This window comes from Pristiophorus japonicus, chromosome 8 (assembly GCF_044704955.1).
Source record: "Pristiophorus japonicus isolate sPriJap1 chromosome 8, sPriJap1.hap1, whole genome shotgun sequence".
Classification (NCBI taxonomy): Eukaryota; Metazoa; Chordata; class Chondrichthyes; family Pristiophoridae; genus Pristiophorus; species Pristiophorus japonicus.
In genome coordinates, this window is record NC_091984.1 from 29975463 (window position 1) to 29995001 (window position 19539).

The following is a 19539-nucleotide window of genomic DNA, read 5'->3' on the forward strand; positions in this document are numbered from 1 at the left end:
ATTTCTCCCAGTCCCCGGGTTTGCTGCTATTTCTGGCCAATTTGTATGCCACTTCCTTGGCTTTAATACTATCCCTGATTTCCCTTGAAAGCCACAGTTGAGCCACCTTCCCTTTTTTATTTTTACGCCAGACAGGGTGTACAATTGTTGTAGTTCATCCATGCGGTCTCTAAATGTCTGCCATTGCCCATGCACTGTCAACCCCTTAAGTATCATTCGCCAATCTATCCTCGACAATTCACGCCTCATACCTTCAAAGTTACCCTTCTTTAATTTCTGGACCATGGTCTCTGAATTAACTGTTTCATTCTCCATCCTAATGTAGAATTCCACCATATTATAGTCACTCGTCCCCAAGGGGCCTCGCACAACGAGATTGCTAATTAATCCTCTCTCATTACACAACACCCAGTCTAAGATGGCCTCCCCCCAATTGGTTCCTCAACATATTGGTCCAGAAAACCATCCCTTATGCACTCCAGGAAATCCTCTTCCACCGTATTGCTTCCAGTTTGGTTAGCCCAATCTATATGCATATTAAAGTCACCCATGATAACTGCTGCACCTTTATTGCATGCATCCCTACTTTCCTGTTTGATGCCCTCCCCAACATCACTACTACTGTTTAGAGGTCTGTACACAACTCCCACTAACGTTTTTTGCCCTTTGGTGTTCTGCAGCTCTACCCATATAGATTCCACATCATCCAAGCTAATGTCCTTCCTAACTATTGCATTAATTTACTCTTTAAGCAGCAATGCTACCTCACCTCCTTTTCCTTTTATTCTATCCTTCCTGAATGTTGGATACCTAAGGATGTTGAGTTCCCAGCCCTGATCATCCTGGAGCCACATCTCTGTAATCCCAATCACATCATATCTGTTAACATCTATTTGCACAGTTAATTCATCCACCTTATTACGGATACTCCTTGCATTAAGACACAAAGCCTTCAGGCTTGTTTTTTTTTAACACCCTTTGTCCTTTTAGAATTATGATGTAGTGTGGCCCTTTTTGTTTCTTGCCTTTGTTTACTCGGCCTTCCACTATTGCTTTTTACCTTTTTACCTGTTTCTGACTCCATATTACTTCGCCCTGTCTCGCTGCATAGGTTCCCATCTCCCTGCCATATTAGTTTAAACACTCCCGAACTGCATTAGCAAATGTTACCTCCAGGACATCAGTTCCAGTCCTGCCCAAGTGTAGACTGTCCCTTTTGTACAGGTCCCACTTCCCCCAGAACTGATTCCAATGTCCCAGAATTTGAATCCCTCCCTCTTGCACCACTGCTCAAGCCACGTATTTATTCTAACTATCCTGCTCCCTCTACTCTGATTAGCACGTAGCACTGGTAGCAATCCAGAGATTACTACCTTTGAGGTCCTACTTTTTAATTTAACTCCTAGCTCCCAAAATTCAGCTTGTAGGACTTCTTCCCACTTCTTACCTATATCGTTGCTACCTACATGTACCACGACAACTGACTGTTCACCCTCCCTCTCCAGAATGCTCTGCAGCCGCTCCGAGACATCCTTGACCCTTGCACCAGGGAGGCAACATACCATCCTGGAGTCCCGGTTGCGGCTGCAGAAACTCCTATCTATTCCCCTTACAATAGAGTCCCCTATCACTAGAGCTCTCCCACTCTTTTTCCCGCCCTTCTGTGCAGCAGAGCCACCCATGGTGCCATGAACCTGGCTGCTGGTGCCTTCCCCAGGTAAGTCATCTCCCCCAACAGTATCCAAAACAGTATATCTGTTTTGGAGAGAGGTGACCGCAGGGGGCTTCTGCACTACCTTCCTGCTCTTGTCTTGTCTCTTGGTCACCCATTCACTATCTGTCCTAACCTTTACCTGCGGTGTGACCAACTCACTAAATGTGCTATCCACAACATTCTCAGCATTGCGCATGCTCCAGAGTGAGTCCATCCGCAGCTCCAGTGCCGTCATGCGGTCTGTCAGGAGCTGCAGCTGGACACACTTCCCGCACACATAGTAGTCAGGGATACTGGAAGTATCCCTGACTTCCCACATAGCACAGGAGGAGCATGACATGGGTCCAAACCCTCCTGCCATGACTTAACCCTTAAATTAATTTACTTACTAAAATTTACTTAAACACCAAACAGCTACTTCGTCGTTTGCTGCCAATTAAACCAATCTAAAAGTCAGTCTAAAAGAGAGTTATACTTACTCGTGGAACAGCCAACCACTTACCAACTTGGCTGTGACGTCACCTCTCGATTTCGCACTCCTCTATCTTTGTCTGCAGCTGGTTGGGCTGGTCTCTGGGCCTCCGTCTCCTACTCTCGCACTCCTTATCAGCTGTTCTAGTGTCAGCACTGGTAGGAAAAACAGGACAAAACAGCACCTGCCACCCCCACTTGCCCAAACTCACCCACTTACCAAACTCACAAATGCCACTCTTTGCTGCTGCACTCCTTCAGTTCCTCCTTCTCACTCGACCCTCGGTCCCCTAGTATTTCTGGAAGGTTATTTGTGTCTTCCTTCTTGAAGACAGAACCAAAGTATTTGTTTAACTGGTCTGCCATTTCTTTGTTCCCCATTATAAATTCACCTGAATCTGACTGCAAGGGACCTACGTTTGTTTTCACTAATCTTTTTTTCTTCACATATCTATAGAAGCTTTTGCAGTCAGTTTTTATGTTCTCAGCAAGCTTCCTCTCATACTCTATTCTCCCCCTCCTAATTTAACCCTTTGTCCTCCTCTGCTGTATTATAAAATTTTCCCAGTCCTCAAGTTTGCTGCTTTTTCTGGCCAATTTATATGCCTCTTCCTTGGAGTTAACACTATCCTTAATTTCCCTTGTTAGCCATGGTTGAGCCACCTTCCCCGATACCTTTGAAGTTATCTTTCCTTAAGTTCAGGACCCTAGTCTCTGAATTAACTGTGTCACTCTCCATCTTAATAAAGAATTCTACCATATTATGGTCACTCTTCCCCAAGGGGCCTCGCACAACAAGATTGCTAATTAGGCCTTTCTCATTACACATCACCCAGTCTAGAATAGCCAGCCCTCTAGTTGGTTCCTCAACATATTGGTCTAGAAAACCATCCCTAATACACTCCAGGAAATCCTTCTCCATCGCATTGCTACCAGTTTGATTAGCCCAATCAATTTGTAGATTAAAGTCGCCCATGATAACTGCTGTACCTTTATTGCATGCATCCCTAATTTCTTGTTTGATGATGTCCCCAACCTCACTACTACTGTTTGGTGCTCTGTACACAACTCCCACTAACGGTTTCTGCCCTTTGGTATTCCGTAGCTCCACCCATACCGATTCCACATTATCCAAGCTAATGTCCTTCCTTACTATTGCATTAATTTCTTCTTTAACCAACAACGCCACCCCACCTCCTTTTCCTTTCTGTCTGACCTTCCTAAATGTTGAATACCCCTGGATGTTGAGTTCCCAGCCTTGGTCACCTTGGAACCATGTCTCCGTGATGCCAATTACATCATATCCGTTAACTGCTATCAGCGCAGTTAATTCATCCACCTTATTCCGAATACTCCTCGCATTGAGGCACAGAGCCTTCAGGCTTGTCTTTTTAACACACTTTGCCCCTTTAGAATTTTGCTGTAATGTGGCCCTTTTTGCTTTTTGCCATGGGTTTCTCTGCCCTCCAATTTTACTTTTCTTCTTTCTATCTTTTGCTTCTGCCCCCATTCTACTTCCCTCTGTCTCCCTGCATAGGTTCCCATCCCCCTTCCATATTAGTTTAACCCCTCCCCAACAGCACTAGCAAACACTCCACCGAGGACATTGGTTCCAGTCCTGCCCAGATGCAAACCGTCGGGTTTGTACTGGCCCACCTCCCCCAGAACCGGTTCCAATGTCCCAGGAATTTGAATCCCTCCCTTCTGCACCACTCTTCAAGCCACGTATTCATCTGAGCTATCCTGCGATTCCTACTCTGACTAGCACGTGGCACTGGTAGCAGTCCTGAGATTACTACTTTTGAGGTACTACTTTTTAATTTAGCTCCTAGCTCCCTAAATTCATCTTGTAGGACCTCATCCCATTTTTTACCTACATCGTTGGTACCTATATGCACGACAACTGGCTGTTCACCCTCCCTCTTCAAAATGTCCTGCACCCGCTCCGAGACATCTTTGACCCTTGCACCAGGGAAGCAACATACCGTCCTGGAGTCTCGGTTGCAGCCGCAGAAAAGTCAATCTATTCCCCTTGCAATTGAATCCCCTATCACTATTGCTCTCTCACTCTTTTTCCTGACCTCCTGTGCAGCGGAGCCACCCACGGTGCCATGAACTTGGCTGCTGCTGCTCTCCCCTGATGAGTCATCCCCCTCAACAGTAGCCAAAGTGGTGTATCTGTTTTGCAGGGGAATGACCGCAGGGGACCCCTGCACTACTTTCCTTCCACTGTTTTTCCTGTTGGTCACCCATCCGCTATCTGGCTGTGTACCCTTTACCTGCGGTGTGGCCAACTCACTAAATGTGCTATTCACGACATCCTCAGCATTGCGAATGCTCCAAAGTAAATCCACCCGCAGCTCTAGTGCCGCAATGCGGTCTGTCAGGTGCTGCAGGTGGATGCACTTCCCGCACATGTAGTCGTCAGGGACACTGGAAGCGTCCTTGACTTCCCACATAGCACAGGAGGAGCGTAACACGTGACCGAACTCTCCTGCCATGACTTAACCCCTAGATTAACCTAATTTGGCAACAACAATGCTAAAAGGTTACTTACTGATAAAGAAAAGAAAAAGAAAAACTACTCACCAATCACCAGCCAATCACCTTACCCCCTTACTGTGACGTCACCCTTCGATTTCTTTTTACTCCTTTTTTGCCTTCTCTCCCTGCTGCAGCTGCACCAGCTGGCCTCCTCGATATCCCCACTCCGCCTCTCCGACACTGCTCCCCGACGTTGGACCTTTTATAGGCCTCCTCAATATCCCCTCTCCGATGTTGGGCCTTTTATAGGCCTCCTCCTGCTCAGTCCTCCTCTTCTGTCTGATGGTCAGCCACTCCCTGTCTGTCTGCCTGCACACTCTTAAGCTGCGGGGTGACCGTCTCTAGAAACATGCTATCCACGTTGCTCTCAGTCTCACGGTTGCACCGCATTACCCCAGCTGCCGCTCAAACTCCAAAACCCGGAGCTCGAATTGGTGCAGCTGGATACATCTCCTGCACACGTGGTCGTCCAGACTGCGCGAAGCATCCAGGATTTCCCACGTGCCACAGGATGTGCAATCCACGGGACTGAGCTGCACTGCCATCCCTCTAGTTACACTCGCAACTCTCGAGTAGAACTAAACTCTACACCTTAGCACAACACACCCAGCGCTAATCAGCAAACAGCTGATTTAGTTAACTGGTTCTCCTTAGATAATAAATATAATCACACATATTTAATTGGAGTTCCTCTGAGACTGCCCTCTGAAATGGTGGCTCATGACCTCCTTCTCGAGGGCAATTGGAGATGGGCAATAAATGCTGACCTTGCCAGTGATGCTCATATCTCGTGAACGAATAAATGTTTTTTAAATGGAAAGGTTAGGCTTTGATTGTATAATGGACTAGTGCCTTGTCCTTCCTGCTCTGGGAGCTGGATTTGAATTCAGCCGAATCTGGCAGCATGGTAACCTTTCTCTGTTGGCTGTGAGTGATCTACATGAAAGATATTTGGGCAGTCTCAAGTTCCTAGTGGACGAAGGCCTGAAGCTTGTCACAACTGTGGAATTGCATTCAGCCCACGAGGGTGGTTTGAGCGGAAAATGAAAAAGTTCACATTGGCGCAGAGCGGCGCTTTGGAGCTAAGGCACATTCTCGGACAAAGTAGTGAACACTTTGCTCTCTAGTTGATCCATGCGCTACCTGATTGGAAAGAACTTGATGTTGACATTAGACTGTGTGAATGGAATGCTTTACCACTTTCTGAAAGCTAAGGGCCAATTTTAATGGTGCTCTTGAATTTCTGATGTGGGCTGCCAGCGAGTGAGGCTCCTCACTAGTAGTGTGAGCTGATAGAATTAGACCTTATGGGTCAGGAAGTTGTCATTGCAATGCTGTCCATCAAAAGTTCAACAAAAGAGCTTCATTCAGAAAGGTAACGATTCGCTGCAACCAGCTGTAAGTAGCTACTGGTTCCATTAGTGCTCATTTGAAGTTTACATCACGTATTGGAGACTTTTAATGGGAAAAATTCAATGCAGAAGCTTTATTTGAACTGAAGGCACTGACGATCTTTTCCTTTAACAGACTAATATGGAATAATAAAGGCAAGAAACTGCCATTAAATAAACTGGTATTTAAATTGTCTCAAAGTGTAATTGAGCATAAGTTCACGGTGGATGGGTGTGTTGATGACTTGCAGCTCAATACGTGACAGACATTGTCTACCATAGGTTTCCCATAACCACATTCCTCCTCTGTGCCTTTGTTACCTCTAGACTTGAATATTCCAATGCGCTCCTGGCTAACCTCCCACGTTCTACCCTCCGTAAACTTGAAGTCAGCCAAACTGCTGCGTGCATCCTAACTAGCACCATCCTGTTCACCCATCACCCCGTGCTCCCTGACCTACACCTTGATTTTCAAATTCTCATCCTTGTTTTCAGATCCTTCCATGAATTCACCCCTCCCTATCTCTGTAATTTCCACCAGCCTAACAATGCCCCCCTGAGATCTTTGCACTCCACCAATTCTGGCCTCTTGAGCATCCGCAGCCGTGCCTTCAGCTGTCAAGGCCTTAAGCTCTGGAATTCCCTCCCTAAACATCTCCACTTCTCTACCTCTTTTTACTCCTTTAAGACGCTCTTTAAAACTTACCTCTTTGACCAATCTTTTGGTCACCTGCCCTAATATCTACTTATGGGGCTCGATGTCAAAATGTGTTTGATAATGCTCCTGTGAAGCATATTGGGATATTTTACTATGTTAAAGGCACTAAATAACTACAAGTTGCTGTTCTCTGGTTGATCCCTCTGACATTGCTGATCCTTCCCTCTCTTAACATCTTGCCTCTACACTGGCATGATGGGATCTGGTTCCATGGGTGCTGACAGACTGTAATTCTTGTTCCATGGCTGCTCACTCAGACTGGGATCTGGCTCCATGGGTACTGACAGATACTGACAGACTGGGATCTGATTCCAGGTGTCTATCCGACCTCTGGTATATCAACAACATGTTGCTTATGTCTGAGCTTTGACAGTGAAAGTTGTCAAGCTTTTTGACTTTTGGGGAAGAACCTCATGACAACTGAGCCTTGTTTTGACCACATGAATAATCAGCAAGAACCCTGGCGATTTTATTTCCCCCAGGGACCCGAAGCTAACTGTAGCCGTTCTCACCATCCCTGCCTCCCTTCCCCCAACTCCAGCACCCACACCAGCAACTGTTCGTCAAACAATCAGGAATTGAACCTGTTGGAAATCTGGATCAGTACCACACCGCACTTAAACACTGAGGGGCCGAAATTGCCCCTCTCCTTAGGCTGGAGAGGCCTTACCGACCGGGGGCAGATGGATGGGCCGACCCGACCAAAATTGCCCCCGAGCTGGGTTTCCGCTCCGCCCATGTTCCCAGCGCGTTGGGCATGCACCAACCCCTTACTGACCGGCGGCAACTCCCTTTCCAATCCCCTCGCGGCGCTAATGACTTGGAGTGACAGCCGTTCCGACCAGCCCGCACTTCCGCCCCGCTGACGACGACTGCTCCGACCTGCCACATTTCTGTCCTGTTGATGACTGCAACACCACTCTGACCGGAAAAAAAAAATAACGTCCTGAATTTTGTCGGATTATCTGCCCCATGAATTGGGATGGATAGGACACTTAGAAAATGGTAAGTGCGCCCCGTTTGGAACGGAGGGCAATTTCGGCCCCTGAGTCTTTGATGGAATAGCATTGCTCATGTTTAATGTGTTAAACACCAGCTGTGTTTCTTTTTACTAGAGGCTTCAGTCTAATGAGTGATTTATTTTCTCAGGGACAAAAATAATCCACCCAGCCACCCAATCCTCACTTCTATTTCAAGGTTGTTTAATTACCATCTGGGAACGGTTGTAAAGGGTTCATTTATAATCACCCTTGTTAGGATTCCACGGATTGTTCTTCTGTACGTTCACAGCAGTCTGAAGAGAAAGGTAAGATAAGAGCCAGAGCTGGGATTCATTTCCAGTCCTTTTGATGTTTTTTCAAGATATCCCTTCTTTTTAAGTAACACTTTACCATTTAAAGTGATAAAGAGCAATGTATTTTACTGAAGTGCAGTTTATAAGATTTGAATGAACTATATTTAATAAAAAGATGGGTCCAATTAAATTAATCTGCTCATAATATATTTTGTCTTTGATTCTGAATGCTTAGCTTTTATCCAGTCTATTTCTGTTTCAGTAATCGTATCAGCATCAAAGGCCAATATCTGTCTGTGAGGTCTATCATTGGTTATAAACTATTACATTGTTGTTGGACTGAGGGCAGCTGATGATCTTGTGATTCGGATCTGGTGCCAGATTATATTGCACAGTGAAATGATTTCCGAATGCGTTCTCTCACATTTTTGAGCAAGGAATGAAATATTTTCAATCTGAAATACGTGAACTGTGCTTTACAATAAATGTTTGTAAAGAGATTGGATGGTATAGGTCCTATTGACATCACTACAAGAGTGAGTATGGATGCAAATGTTCTCCTCCCTGGGGCAAGGTGATATTTTCTGTCCGTTCATGTCAATGAGAGTCCAAGTTTGAGTGTGTCTAATTGAAACAATGGATGCACACATGTAATAAGGAGTGCATTGAGGACCGGCTGAGACCTCAGCTGCAGTTTGTCAGTCAGGACTGTTATCCTCAATTCCATGGTTTGGATCAATTTCCGCTGTTAGTTTTTCTGATGCTTTACCAATCTTGCAGCAATAGCACAGCTTTGAAGAAAATGATTGGTTAGCACTTTGTTTCAATATTTTATTCTCCACCAACCACACAGATTAACCAATCGGGCAAATATAGAATCATAGAATAGAATCATAGAAATTTACAGCACGGAAGGAGGCCATTTCGGTCCATAGTGTCTGCGCCAGACAACCAAGAGCTATCCAGCCTAGTCCCAATTTCCAGCTCTTGGTCTGTAGCCCTGTAGGTTACGGCACTCTAAGTGCACATCCAAGTATTTTTTAAATGTGGTGAGGGTTTCTGCCTCTACCACCCTTTCAGGCAGTGAGTTCCAGATCCCCACTATCCTCTGAATGAAGACATTTCCCCTCATATCTCCTCTAAACCTCCCCCCAATTACTGGAAAATGCTTGAAACTATCATTAAGGAATAAATAACGGGACATCTAGAAAGGAATAGTGCAATCAAGCAGACGCAGCATGGATTCATGAAGGGGAAATCATGTTTAACTAATTTACTGGAATTCTTTGAGGATATAACGAGCATGGTGGATAGAGGTGTACCGATGGATGTGGTGTATTTAGATTTCCAAAAGACATTCGATAAGGTGCCACACAAAAGGTTACTGCAGAAGATAGAGGTACGCGGAGTCAGAGGAAATGTATTAGCATGGATAGAGAATTGGCTGGCGAACAGAAAGCAGAGAGTCGGGATAAATGGGTCCTTTTCGGGTTGGAAATCGGTGGTTAGTGGTGTGCCACAGGGATCGGTGCTGGGACCACAACTGTTTACAATATACATAGATGACCTGGAAAAGGGGACAGAGTTTAGTGTAACAAAATTTGCAGATGACACAAAGATTAGGTTCAGATATATCGAAGCCTTTCGCGGAGTCTGACTGTGTGGTATCTCATTTTCTTTTCAAATATTTTTAATCTTGGTGCTGTCCTGCATTACGGCCTTGGCTCTGCATCTTGGTTTCTCAATTTAAAAAAAAACAAGAGTCTGAATGAATTGTCATACCGAACATAGAACAAAGTCTTTGAAGAATAATGAGCAGGAGTAACATTTGAGCTGCAAGTGTACTGGATTTGACGGACTGTTTGGATTTGATGGACTGTTTTGCTCCCTCTTTTAGGAAAACGCCTGTGCCAGATGTCTGGTTAAATGCTGCATGTGCTGCCTCTGCTGTCTGGAAAAGTGGCTGCGATTTTTAAACCAGGTACTTCACTTCCTTAAGAGCTGCTAATGAACTATTGGGGTTTGTGCAATGGCCTCTATTCAGGAGAAATTGAAAAGGCTTTGTACTTGGGTGCAGCAGCAGTCAATGTGTGACGGTTACACACTGGATCGGAGAATATTATGTCAACCTGAGATAGATAGTCCCTTTCAGAAGTCAGAATGTGATTCTGAGATTAATAATGCAATTTTTATTTACAAGGAATATAAAAAAAATTTTAAATGTTCAAATAATGGCAGTAAACCTGAAATATCAGTGGTCCCATTATCTGCATTCTCTCTTACCGGTGATGATCTTTGCTGGGGGAGTCGGGGCTGCTGATATTTTGGAGACCAGCGGGAGTCAGGACTGCTGGTATTATGGAGACCAGCGGGAGTTGGGGCTGGTATTATGACCAGGGGGAGTCAGGGCTGGTTTTATGGAGACCAGCAAGAGTCGGGACTGGTAATGTTTTTTTTCCATTACTTTTGTTCTGGTTTTACTGACAACAGCTGATCTACCAGCTCAAATCTGCCCTGTGCTGCCATCCACAATTCCAGCCATTGGACCCAAGAAAACCAATTAAAAATGCCCCAGAAGTAGCAGAGATGACTCCCGAAGGCAGCGTGTGATCATCTCCAGTGATCTTGTCATAAGATTCCTACAGCGCCAATCTCCTTGGAGCCTGATTATCTAAATGGGCTCCTGTTCTGGGTTGTTCAGTAAAATTTTCAAAATAATACTACAGGAGTACAAGATGGTTGCTGGTATTATGGTGCTACTGCAGGAGGGCGACGGCTGCAAAGCCAGGTCGCTGATTACAGTGTGGGCAGGCACAGCAAGAGGGGCGAAGGAGCGGCAAGAGTTCGTAGAGGGAAGTGACCGGGATCCAGAAGAGGCAAGGACCCTGGGGCAGCACGGGCCAGCCCACACTGTGATATGTGTGCATGCGCGATCTGTGCAGCAGAGCTGGTCTCCAATTCATCTTGGTTAACCCTTGCCACTGGACCAAGACCTAGCTCTGTCAAGCCCGTGTGGTGGCTGGTGTGCAATGACCACCACACATTAAAAAAAATCCACGTACAGGCATCTTCCACCCTCCAAGATGTAGTTCGGGCTCTGGAATATTAGGTCCTTCATTGAAACACCTTTGAACTCATCCCTGTTTGGTGTGGAAGCAAGTCATCCTCGCTTCGAGGGACTGCCTATGATGATGATGACAAGATGGTTATAGAACTAGGACTAGGATCCTTCCAGTGGGTTGCAATAGAGAAGTGACGAAGAAATGGAACAAATAGCCTTTTCTTGTTCCTCTTGTGTTATCCTAACTTACAGTAGCTTGTTTGAATAATGCAGCAATGAAGTAAAAGTTATTGCACATAAACAGTTTATTTTGAAAATGCATCTGTTGTATTTGCTTGGTTTGGAAAGTATGTTTGTTGCTTCCGCCGCTATATTTAATGTTGCTTTTGTTAAACCTGTTTATAAAAGTCTTTAGATGTTGATATCGCAGCATGTGTGCTGTTGATTTTCAAACTCTAGGAAACTTGGAGGGTAAGTTTCACAGATCTCGAAGGTCATCTGAAGAAGGGAGGGAGGGAGGAAAATATCTGGAGTCTCTTCCAACATTGCTCGCATGTGGTCTCTGAAATGGCCCCTATTGAGCAGTACATGCATTTAAATGGCAGTAAACAAGTCCACCCATGAGGCAATCCTTGTACACTTCATCCTCCAGAAAACAGTGACATGACCTCGCCTGCTTACCCTGAGATACTGAAAGCAAGAATGCAGCTTTGTGATTGCTTAAACTTCAAGGCCCAGGTGCTTTTATCTGTCGTTGGAGGGTACACAAGGCCAGGCTATTTATCCAGCTCTGCTATTCATGGTTGGGCAGAACCAGCCTGAACGGTAGAAGGTCAGAGGTTTTTCAGGGAGCCAAACACAGCTGGGGAAGGAGGAATCGCTGGAAACAACAAAAGATGTGAAGCTGTAATACTACCTTAAGCTTCAAGAACTAAATCAGGTATTTCATTTTTATTGGTTAATGTAATTTTGCTGTTTTATTTATTAGAAATGTTTTGTTTTAAATCTGAAAGTAAACATTTATTTATTTAAACCTTTTAATGTTTCTGCTAACTTTTTAAGAATGTCTTTCTTACCATTTTAATTTTTAACATTGGCTTTTAAGTGCCATTCCGTGCACTTCGCTTGTTTAAATACATTAAACGTTATTACTTTTTTGTTGATCTGTATTTTAAACTAATTGAGATCAGCCTCATGATCTTAATTTCCTTTTTTTTTGTAATAAAGCATATTAATTTTGCGACCAGGTCGTAATGATTTCCCTTGCACTCGGTGCTAACCTGTTTCTTGTAATCACCTTTCCATGTTATTTTCCAGATCAGTTGAAAATGAACATTGAGATTTACATTGAGAACGAAAATGTCCTCACAGCAAAGAAGGGAGAAAAGAATGAATGCATCCGAGAAGAAATGAGATGGTGATAGCTGCAAGATTGTCTAGCTGTTTGTTGTCGGACGACTGAAGCCAGAAATTGCAGTGAAAACTATTGAGGCACAGCGGCCCTAAAATACTAGACCGGCATGAGAATGTTCTACCTCAGACTTAAACTCATGTTGGGCCTCCGTTTCCTTGCAGGAACTTGTGTCTCGGGCTTTTTACAATGACCGCGTGAAGCACAGCTTCGCCTCCCTGTTTCAGTGTTGGTTAATCCAAGGTATCCTTGCTGGCACAAACACTACGTTTGTAAGGACCTGATCAGCTGTCGCCATGGTAGCCATCTATCCATGGCCTCAGTCTATCTCTCATTCAACCACTCGATTCAGCTGCTGCACAAAGCAGTGATTATTCATAGCAAGCAATTCATGGAAAAAGGGGAACTGGCAAAGTGCCACCCTGCTGTTCTCATGGCTCTCACTGGCTGATCGGTTGCCATTGTCATCGCTGGAGGCTGGCCAGAAATCTGCGATTCTGCAAACATCTATACTTTTAATAACAAAATTTACAATGAAATAAATGCTCAAACTTTGCACAATTATCATGGTGCGTTAGCTCTTCTGTGACAGTTTCCAACGGTGTTGGTCATTCACTGTTTGCCTGACACTGATTTGGATTGTAAGCAAAGTTGGAAGTGAAACAATTGAACCATTTAAAGAAAAAAAAATCATTGCACAACTATCTCTTACTTTGTAGTGGACAGCTTGGTTTAATAATTCAATAAGTTTTTTTTTCGCCCGCCCACTACCTTAGCATGTTAAGGGTCAGCTTTGTGTAGTGCAGTCAACAGCTAATCTACTCCTATAGCTCGGAGAATGATTCATCCCTCTACCTTTTATAGGTCAGGAAATCAGGTGGAGATTTTTTTTTCAAGTGAAGCCACAGGACTCTTTCCCGCTTCCCTCTCCCTGTGTTGGATGTAAGTTTTCTCAGTTAGCTTGGTGTCACGTCGCAGTCTCTGTGCTCCTTCAACCAAAAGAGAAAATGTGGCCATTAGTTGATTTGATTTGAATGTGCCCATGCCATTCATTGGACATCCTGGGCATCTTATAAACGTGTTTTACTGTTGGGGGAAGGTGGGGCACTCTTGTGCGATGGAAGGTCAGCAGTGTAATTCGAGTCTGCAGACTAAGCATCACCTCTGCAGGTGCCAGTTTGAGGCTAGAATCTGTAGTGCAACAGAAACTTTTGTTTAGATAAACTTGTTTAAAAGCCTGTTGAATATTAATTTACCCAAATGGTAGTTTGTATAAAAAGAGGACTGTCAGTAATATCCGAGATGGGCCAAGTATAAAAACATCGCTATCGTTTGAAAACTTTCTTGATCTGAAAATTATTTTCATTACTCTCAAGTTTATCATCGAATTTGCCTCATCGCGGCTGTGCTGGCTCTTTGATTTCCCCCCCGCCCCACTTTCTCCGTTGCCCTGCACACTTTCCCTTTCAAGTACATATCCAGTTCCCTTTTGAAAAGTTACTATAAAATCTGCTTCCACTGCCCCTTCAGGCAGTGCATTCCAGATCATAACCACGCGCTGCTGAAAACATTCCCTCTGGTCCTTTTGACAATTACTGTAAATCCGCGTCCTTCAGTTACTGACCCTGCTGCCAGTGGAAACAGTTTCTCTCTATCGACTCTATCAAAAACCCTCATAATTTCGAACACCTCTATTAAAGCTCCCCTTAACCTTCTCTGCTCTAAGAACAACAATCCCAGCTTCTCCAGTCTCTCCACATAACTGAAATCCCTCATCCTTGATATCATTCTGGTAAATCTCCTCTGCCTTGACAACCTTCCTATAGTGTCCAACAGAGAGCTAACCAGTAATTTATAAAAGTTAAGCAGAATTTCCTTGCTTTTGTACCCTGAGCCTCTATTAGAATTTACTTGATAATTCTAATATAAAATGCTTGATTTAAATTCCTAGGGCACGAACTTGGTCAAAGCTAAGGCCTGCCCAAGTGCCGCCGAGAGACCTGGCGTTACTTTGATAGGGAGATTCCTCAAAAAGATCTGCAAAGACCGCCTGGCGGCAAAAACATGACTTGCGTCCTGAATGTGGGCGGCAGCAGGCAGGAGCTCCCAATCTCGGCGGCAAATGCAATCCTTGCCAAAGTGCCGCCAAGGATTGAGTCGGGCCTAGGGAGGGGGAACACATAAAAATAAAAATGTACACAAAAAGTAACACTGGAAAACCTTCAGGGGACCCCATCCACCTGATTCGCTGTAAAAAAAAAAAAGTTCAGTAACCTTTTTTTGCAGGTCTTCATACTTAACATAGAAACATAGAAAATAGGTGCAGGAGTAGGCCATTCGGCCCTTCGAGCCTGCACCGCCATTCAATGAGTTCATGGCTGAACATGCAACCTCAGTACCCCATTCCTGCTTTCTCGCCATACCCTTTGATCCCCCTAGTAGTAAGGACTACATCGAACTCCTTACCGTTGGGGTTAGACCTGCCTCCACGCAACAGTCCTTCCCCCTGCTGCCATCGACTCCTGCCCGGACCAAACTGGCAGCTCAGCAGGCAGGAGGCCACTAACGCGCCTTGCACGTCAGCGGGCGGTTCCCAACGGTCTTCCCTCCCTGCCAGCGGGAGGCCTTAGAGGAAACTGGCACCGAATGACGACCGCCCAAAAAACTCGGCGGCAGCGGGCAGTGAGTGCACCAAGTTCGGGGCCCTAGTTTTTAAAATGTTCAGCAACTCTAATTTCCTAGTCACCAGTTATCACGATCAGTTCCTCTGGTTCAGTCTTTCCTCTGCCTGACGATGACTTTGCAACATGCAGATTCTGTCAACACTTGTAGGGCAGATCAAAGAGAAAGAGGCCAAGCAGTTTGATGATCTGAGCAGATCCAGCATAGCTGGAACAACAGCATCTTTCATAGTTGAACATGAGAAAGACTGAATAGCTGTAACTTAGCTAATTTCATAGGATCCAGCTTTTGAACTCTTGGAAGCCAGCTTGTGTCAGGTAAAAAAACGTACTGGAGTTCAGCAACACTGTTCACATCATAGAGACCAGAGATTGTCTCGAAGCCTTGGGCTGTTAGCAGTGGGCATCATTTTAGTCCCAGGCATCAAACATTTCACAGATCACAACAGTTGAGTCCGTTGGCACAAATATCTTCTAATTTGAAATGCTGTGGGCGGATTCTTTCCTGGCAGACGTCTTGGAGTGATGAAAAGACAGCCAACACTCTGTTATTCCTTACTGTAGAACCACATCCATCAATTCCCATGCCAGACATTTACTTTTATAATTAGGAAGCACATTTGGGGAACAGGTCCGTAGGTCCTGAATTTCCAGGCAGTGAGTTATAACAATGAGAAAAGATTTACACCTGCCGGTGGTCTGAATGGGCAGTTACAGGAGAGTTTCCTGGGGCAGCTTATTTACATAGCCAGTGGAATAGTCCTTGCTATGAAACTTGTGTAAAACAGGTGTAATTAGCTGGCATGCATGGCAACTGAAGTGAAGCCTTTAAAGGGACAGTTCGACCTGCACTCTTCAGCAACCGATGGGGCAACTACCTTGTATTGGAAAAAACAGTGCTTGGCTCACTCATTTGACTCTTAGATTACTTCACCGCAGGTCTCATCAATCTTTTCGAGAACGCTGCCTACGGACTGTATGCACCAAGCAGCCAGTCAAGGCAGCAGGAGAGAAAAAACGCAGAACGCTTCTGACTTAGACCCTCCTGAAGCAAATCGAAGGCAGGCGCACAGATTCCTTCCTGTGTGTGTCTGTGCCAGCAAGCTTGCCAGTAATATAACATCTGCTGGGAGGTAGCAGTAGCACTAAGTGTCGACTCCCTCACCCCTAGGACTGTAGAGCAGAAAGAACCTCAGCAGGTCAGGCAAAGTATCACTTGGACGAATGATCCAGAGACATGAGTTCAAATCCCACCACGGCAGCTATGGGAATTTAAAATTCAGGTAATTAAATAAATCTGGAATAAAAAGCTAGTACCAGTACTGGTGACCATGAAGCTACTGAATTGTCATTAAAAACCCATCTGGTTCACTAATGTGCTTTCGGGAAGGAAATCTGCCTCCTTACCTGGTCTGGCCTATATATGACTCCAGACCCACAGCAATGTGGTTGACTCTTACTGCCCTCTACAGTTCAAGAAAGTGGCTCACCACCACCTTCTCGAGGGCAATTGGGGATGGACAATAAATGCTGGCCTTGCCAGCGACACCCCACACCCATAAATTATTTTTTTTTAAATCTGTTTTTCTTTCTTGCCCACCCTGGCCTCTCTTAAAGCAACATTTGCAGAACTAACCCTTCACAATGCACTCTGATTAAACAAGGCTCTAACTCGGGATCTTGCACTGTGGTTACCCAGCTCCCCTAACAGCAGTTACCAGCGTGTACAATCCTAAAGCCCTTTCTTCCACTTTGACAGGCTGATATCCCCACATCTCTTTCTTCAACTCTCCCAAGCAATTTGGCTTACACTGCTTAACTGCGAGCCTTCCCCTCATGAGCCGAGAAGTTCGTCCGAGCAGCTTCCAATATATGCTGCTGCCATATTAGCAAAGACCAAAGAATCAGCGTGCAGTGCCCATGTCTGAAACAGGTGTTGGATGTATGTGCAAAGAGAAACCCGAGGCCCAATATCAGGGATGCATTGGGCCTCAACATCACAATCCTTGCACAACCAAAGAAGTGTCGCGCCCGAATTTCTCGGACATTACCTCGATCCTATTGCAGGAGAAATTGGCACACAATAGTGTTTCAGAGGCAGGCAACCAAAGGAGCCAACTCCACATTTAAACCCCTCACACCCTACACGAAGAAAGCCTTGGAGCTCAAGGGGAGACACGCAAGTCTTGCCGTGGGAGACGGTGCCAGGCTAGTGGCTGAATGCTTACACTGTCACAGAGAGGACCAGCAAGGTTTTAAAGGCATGTTTCCAATGCATGGACAGGGCAGGGAGGGGCTCCACAGTCTGCGCCAGATCCCACATCACAAATAGTTATCGTGTGCTGTGCCACTGGTCCTCACGTCGCCATATGCAAATTAGGTCAGTCAAGAAGGTCTGGGCTTTGATATTGTTGGCAAGGAGGCTCGGCTCTGTTGAATTAGATCCACACGGAGGAGGCCATCACGATGACCCGCACTCAGTGGATCCCTCAGTGACTGTTGCAGTCGGCATTGGATCACACCTCATCACTAAAGTCTCATCACTAAAGTCTTCCCTTCTGTGTAACACAGGCTACCTTTGAAACCACAGCCTTGCCAAGCTGAACTTACCCACTGAGCCAACTGGGGATTAAGAGAATTCAATGCAAGTACTGGTTACTATGTAAGGCCACTGGATGACACCTATAGTCTATTTCGGTTGAAGTAGTTTTCTCTTTGAAAAAATTCAATTATCCAATGGTTTGAATTAAGAAATTTCAATAAAACAGGACAGGTGAGTTTTACATAATTTCAATTTGAATTGACAGTTCAAATTAAGCAATTTCAAATTAAGAATAGACTGTATATAAAGTCTCTACTCAAACTTTATTGTGTGGACTTCACTATAAAGTGACATGGATTTAAACACTTCAATTCTTGCAGGTGAGATTAGACTAATTGCTATTTACAGTATGACTATTAACATAGGAGCTGACCACACTAAAGAGATCGGTGTGCATCCTTATATTTAAGTATCACAGCTTCAGGTAGTTGTCGTAACAAGAAAACAGAATATCTTTTAAAGGGGCCGAATTTACGTCCACCAGACTCCCACAGGACCTCTGGGTGGGAGTCTGGCAGAATGGCCCGGAACAAGGCCCGGATACGCTGGGTCCTGACCCGAGTTGGGATTTCCTGTTCGATCTTATAGCTCACCCCTTACCAAAACCAGTAGGGCCAGGGTCAGGGATCTCCCTACATTTGGAATTCCTACTTCCCCAGCGCAAGACCAGAGATCAGTATGCCCAGTCAGATGAGATGTACAAGCCTTCAGAAGGGCACAGGAGAAACCCACTAGTGTGTTCCAGGCCGGGAAAGTAGTCTTGACCCTCAAAGTTGGGGAAAGTTTATTCATCCCCTTTTCACAAGGGCCGGGGGGAGGGGGGAAGCTACATGGGCTCTTAATTGGGGGGGGGTGGGAGGAGTCCGAGCACCTTCCCCAACCCACCCCTGTCCTAATGGTGGACAGGCACCAGAGTTTTCAGCTGCATGGGGGAAGGCAGGGGCCCCAAGATGCGCCTCTGGAGACACGGGCACTTGCTGGCCAGGTCAGTGCTGGGCTACTGGTGGGTGAGATTCGAGCACCACACCAGCATCATGGCCCGTACATTTTTGGGAGCCACGGTGTTGTGATAAATTTAAGTGGATGTTGCCGTTTGATGTAGTGTTTGGGGGCAGATTTATTTTTCTGGTAAAGCTTTTCCTAGAGATCTTTCTTTTTTATTCTGTGTTTATACTGCTATAATGTTCTTCTACATATTACGTTTTAACGTACCTCCTTCACCCTTAAAGAAGCAGTTTATGATCAAGCTTAAAAAACACTTCATTAAACTCAATTCTGTTTCAAAGGGCTAAGGTCGCAAATATTTTTTAAATTAAAAGTACACCTTCATATTGGTTTCCATCTGACCCCGCCTCCTATTTTTGATTGCTGCTTTGGATCACTCAGTGAGAGGCAATAATTGGGAGCCAGTTATTTTGGATACTGAAATAATTGTAATATTATTGGGGCTAATGTTAGTCAATTTGCTAATGTTAGCGAAAAATCCAATACAGGTATAATCGGGGAAATCTGCCTTATACTTGTACCAACTTTCTTTTGCTAACAATGAATTGAGGAATATATATTCCTGTGACTCCAAACTAGAGAGCCACAGGTTTGACGTGACTTCAGTGAGGTGAAGCTGCTACAATCAGCCCAGGTTCCCACTGCTG

The 19539-nt window shown here is 45.0% G+C and overlaps 1 protein-coding gene and 1 long non-coding RNA gene across 2 annotated transcripts in view; both read left to right on the forward strand.

Annotated features, from left to right (window-relative positions):
* Positions 1-19539, forward strand: part of LOC139268459 (choline transporter-like protein 3) — a 112016-nt gene that overhangs the window by 85252 nt on the left and 7225 nt on the right. The window contains exons 11-12 of the mRNA XM_070886635.1: positions 7988-8144; positions 10030-10113. Of these exons, the coding sequence (XP_070742736.1) occupies positions 7988-8144; positions 10030-10113 (241 nt within the window). The remainder of the gene's footprint in view (positions 1-7987; positions 8145-10029; positions 10114-19539) is intronic.
* LOC139268036 (uncharacterized) lies at positions 12028-13168 on the forward strand. The gene is made up of 2 exons (XR_011593961.1): positions 12028-12133; positions 12511-13168. It is a non-coding gene; the product is annotated as an uncharacterized lncRNA (long non-coding RNA).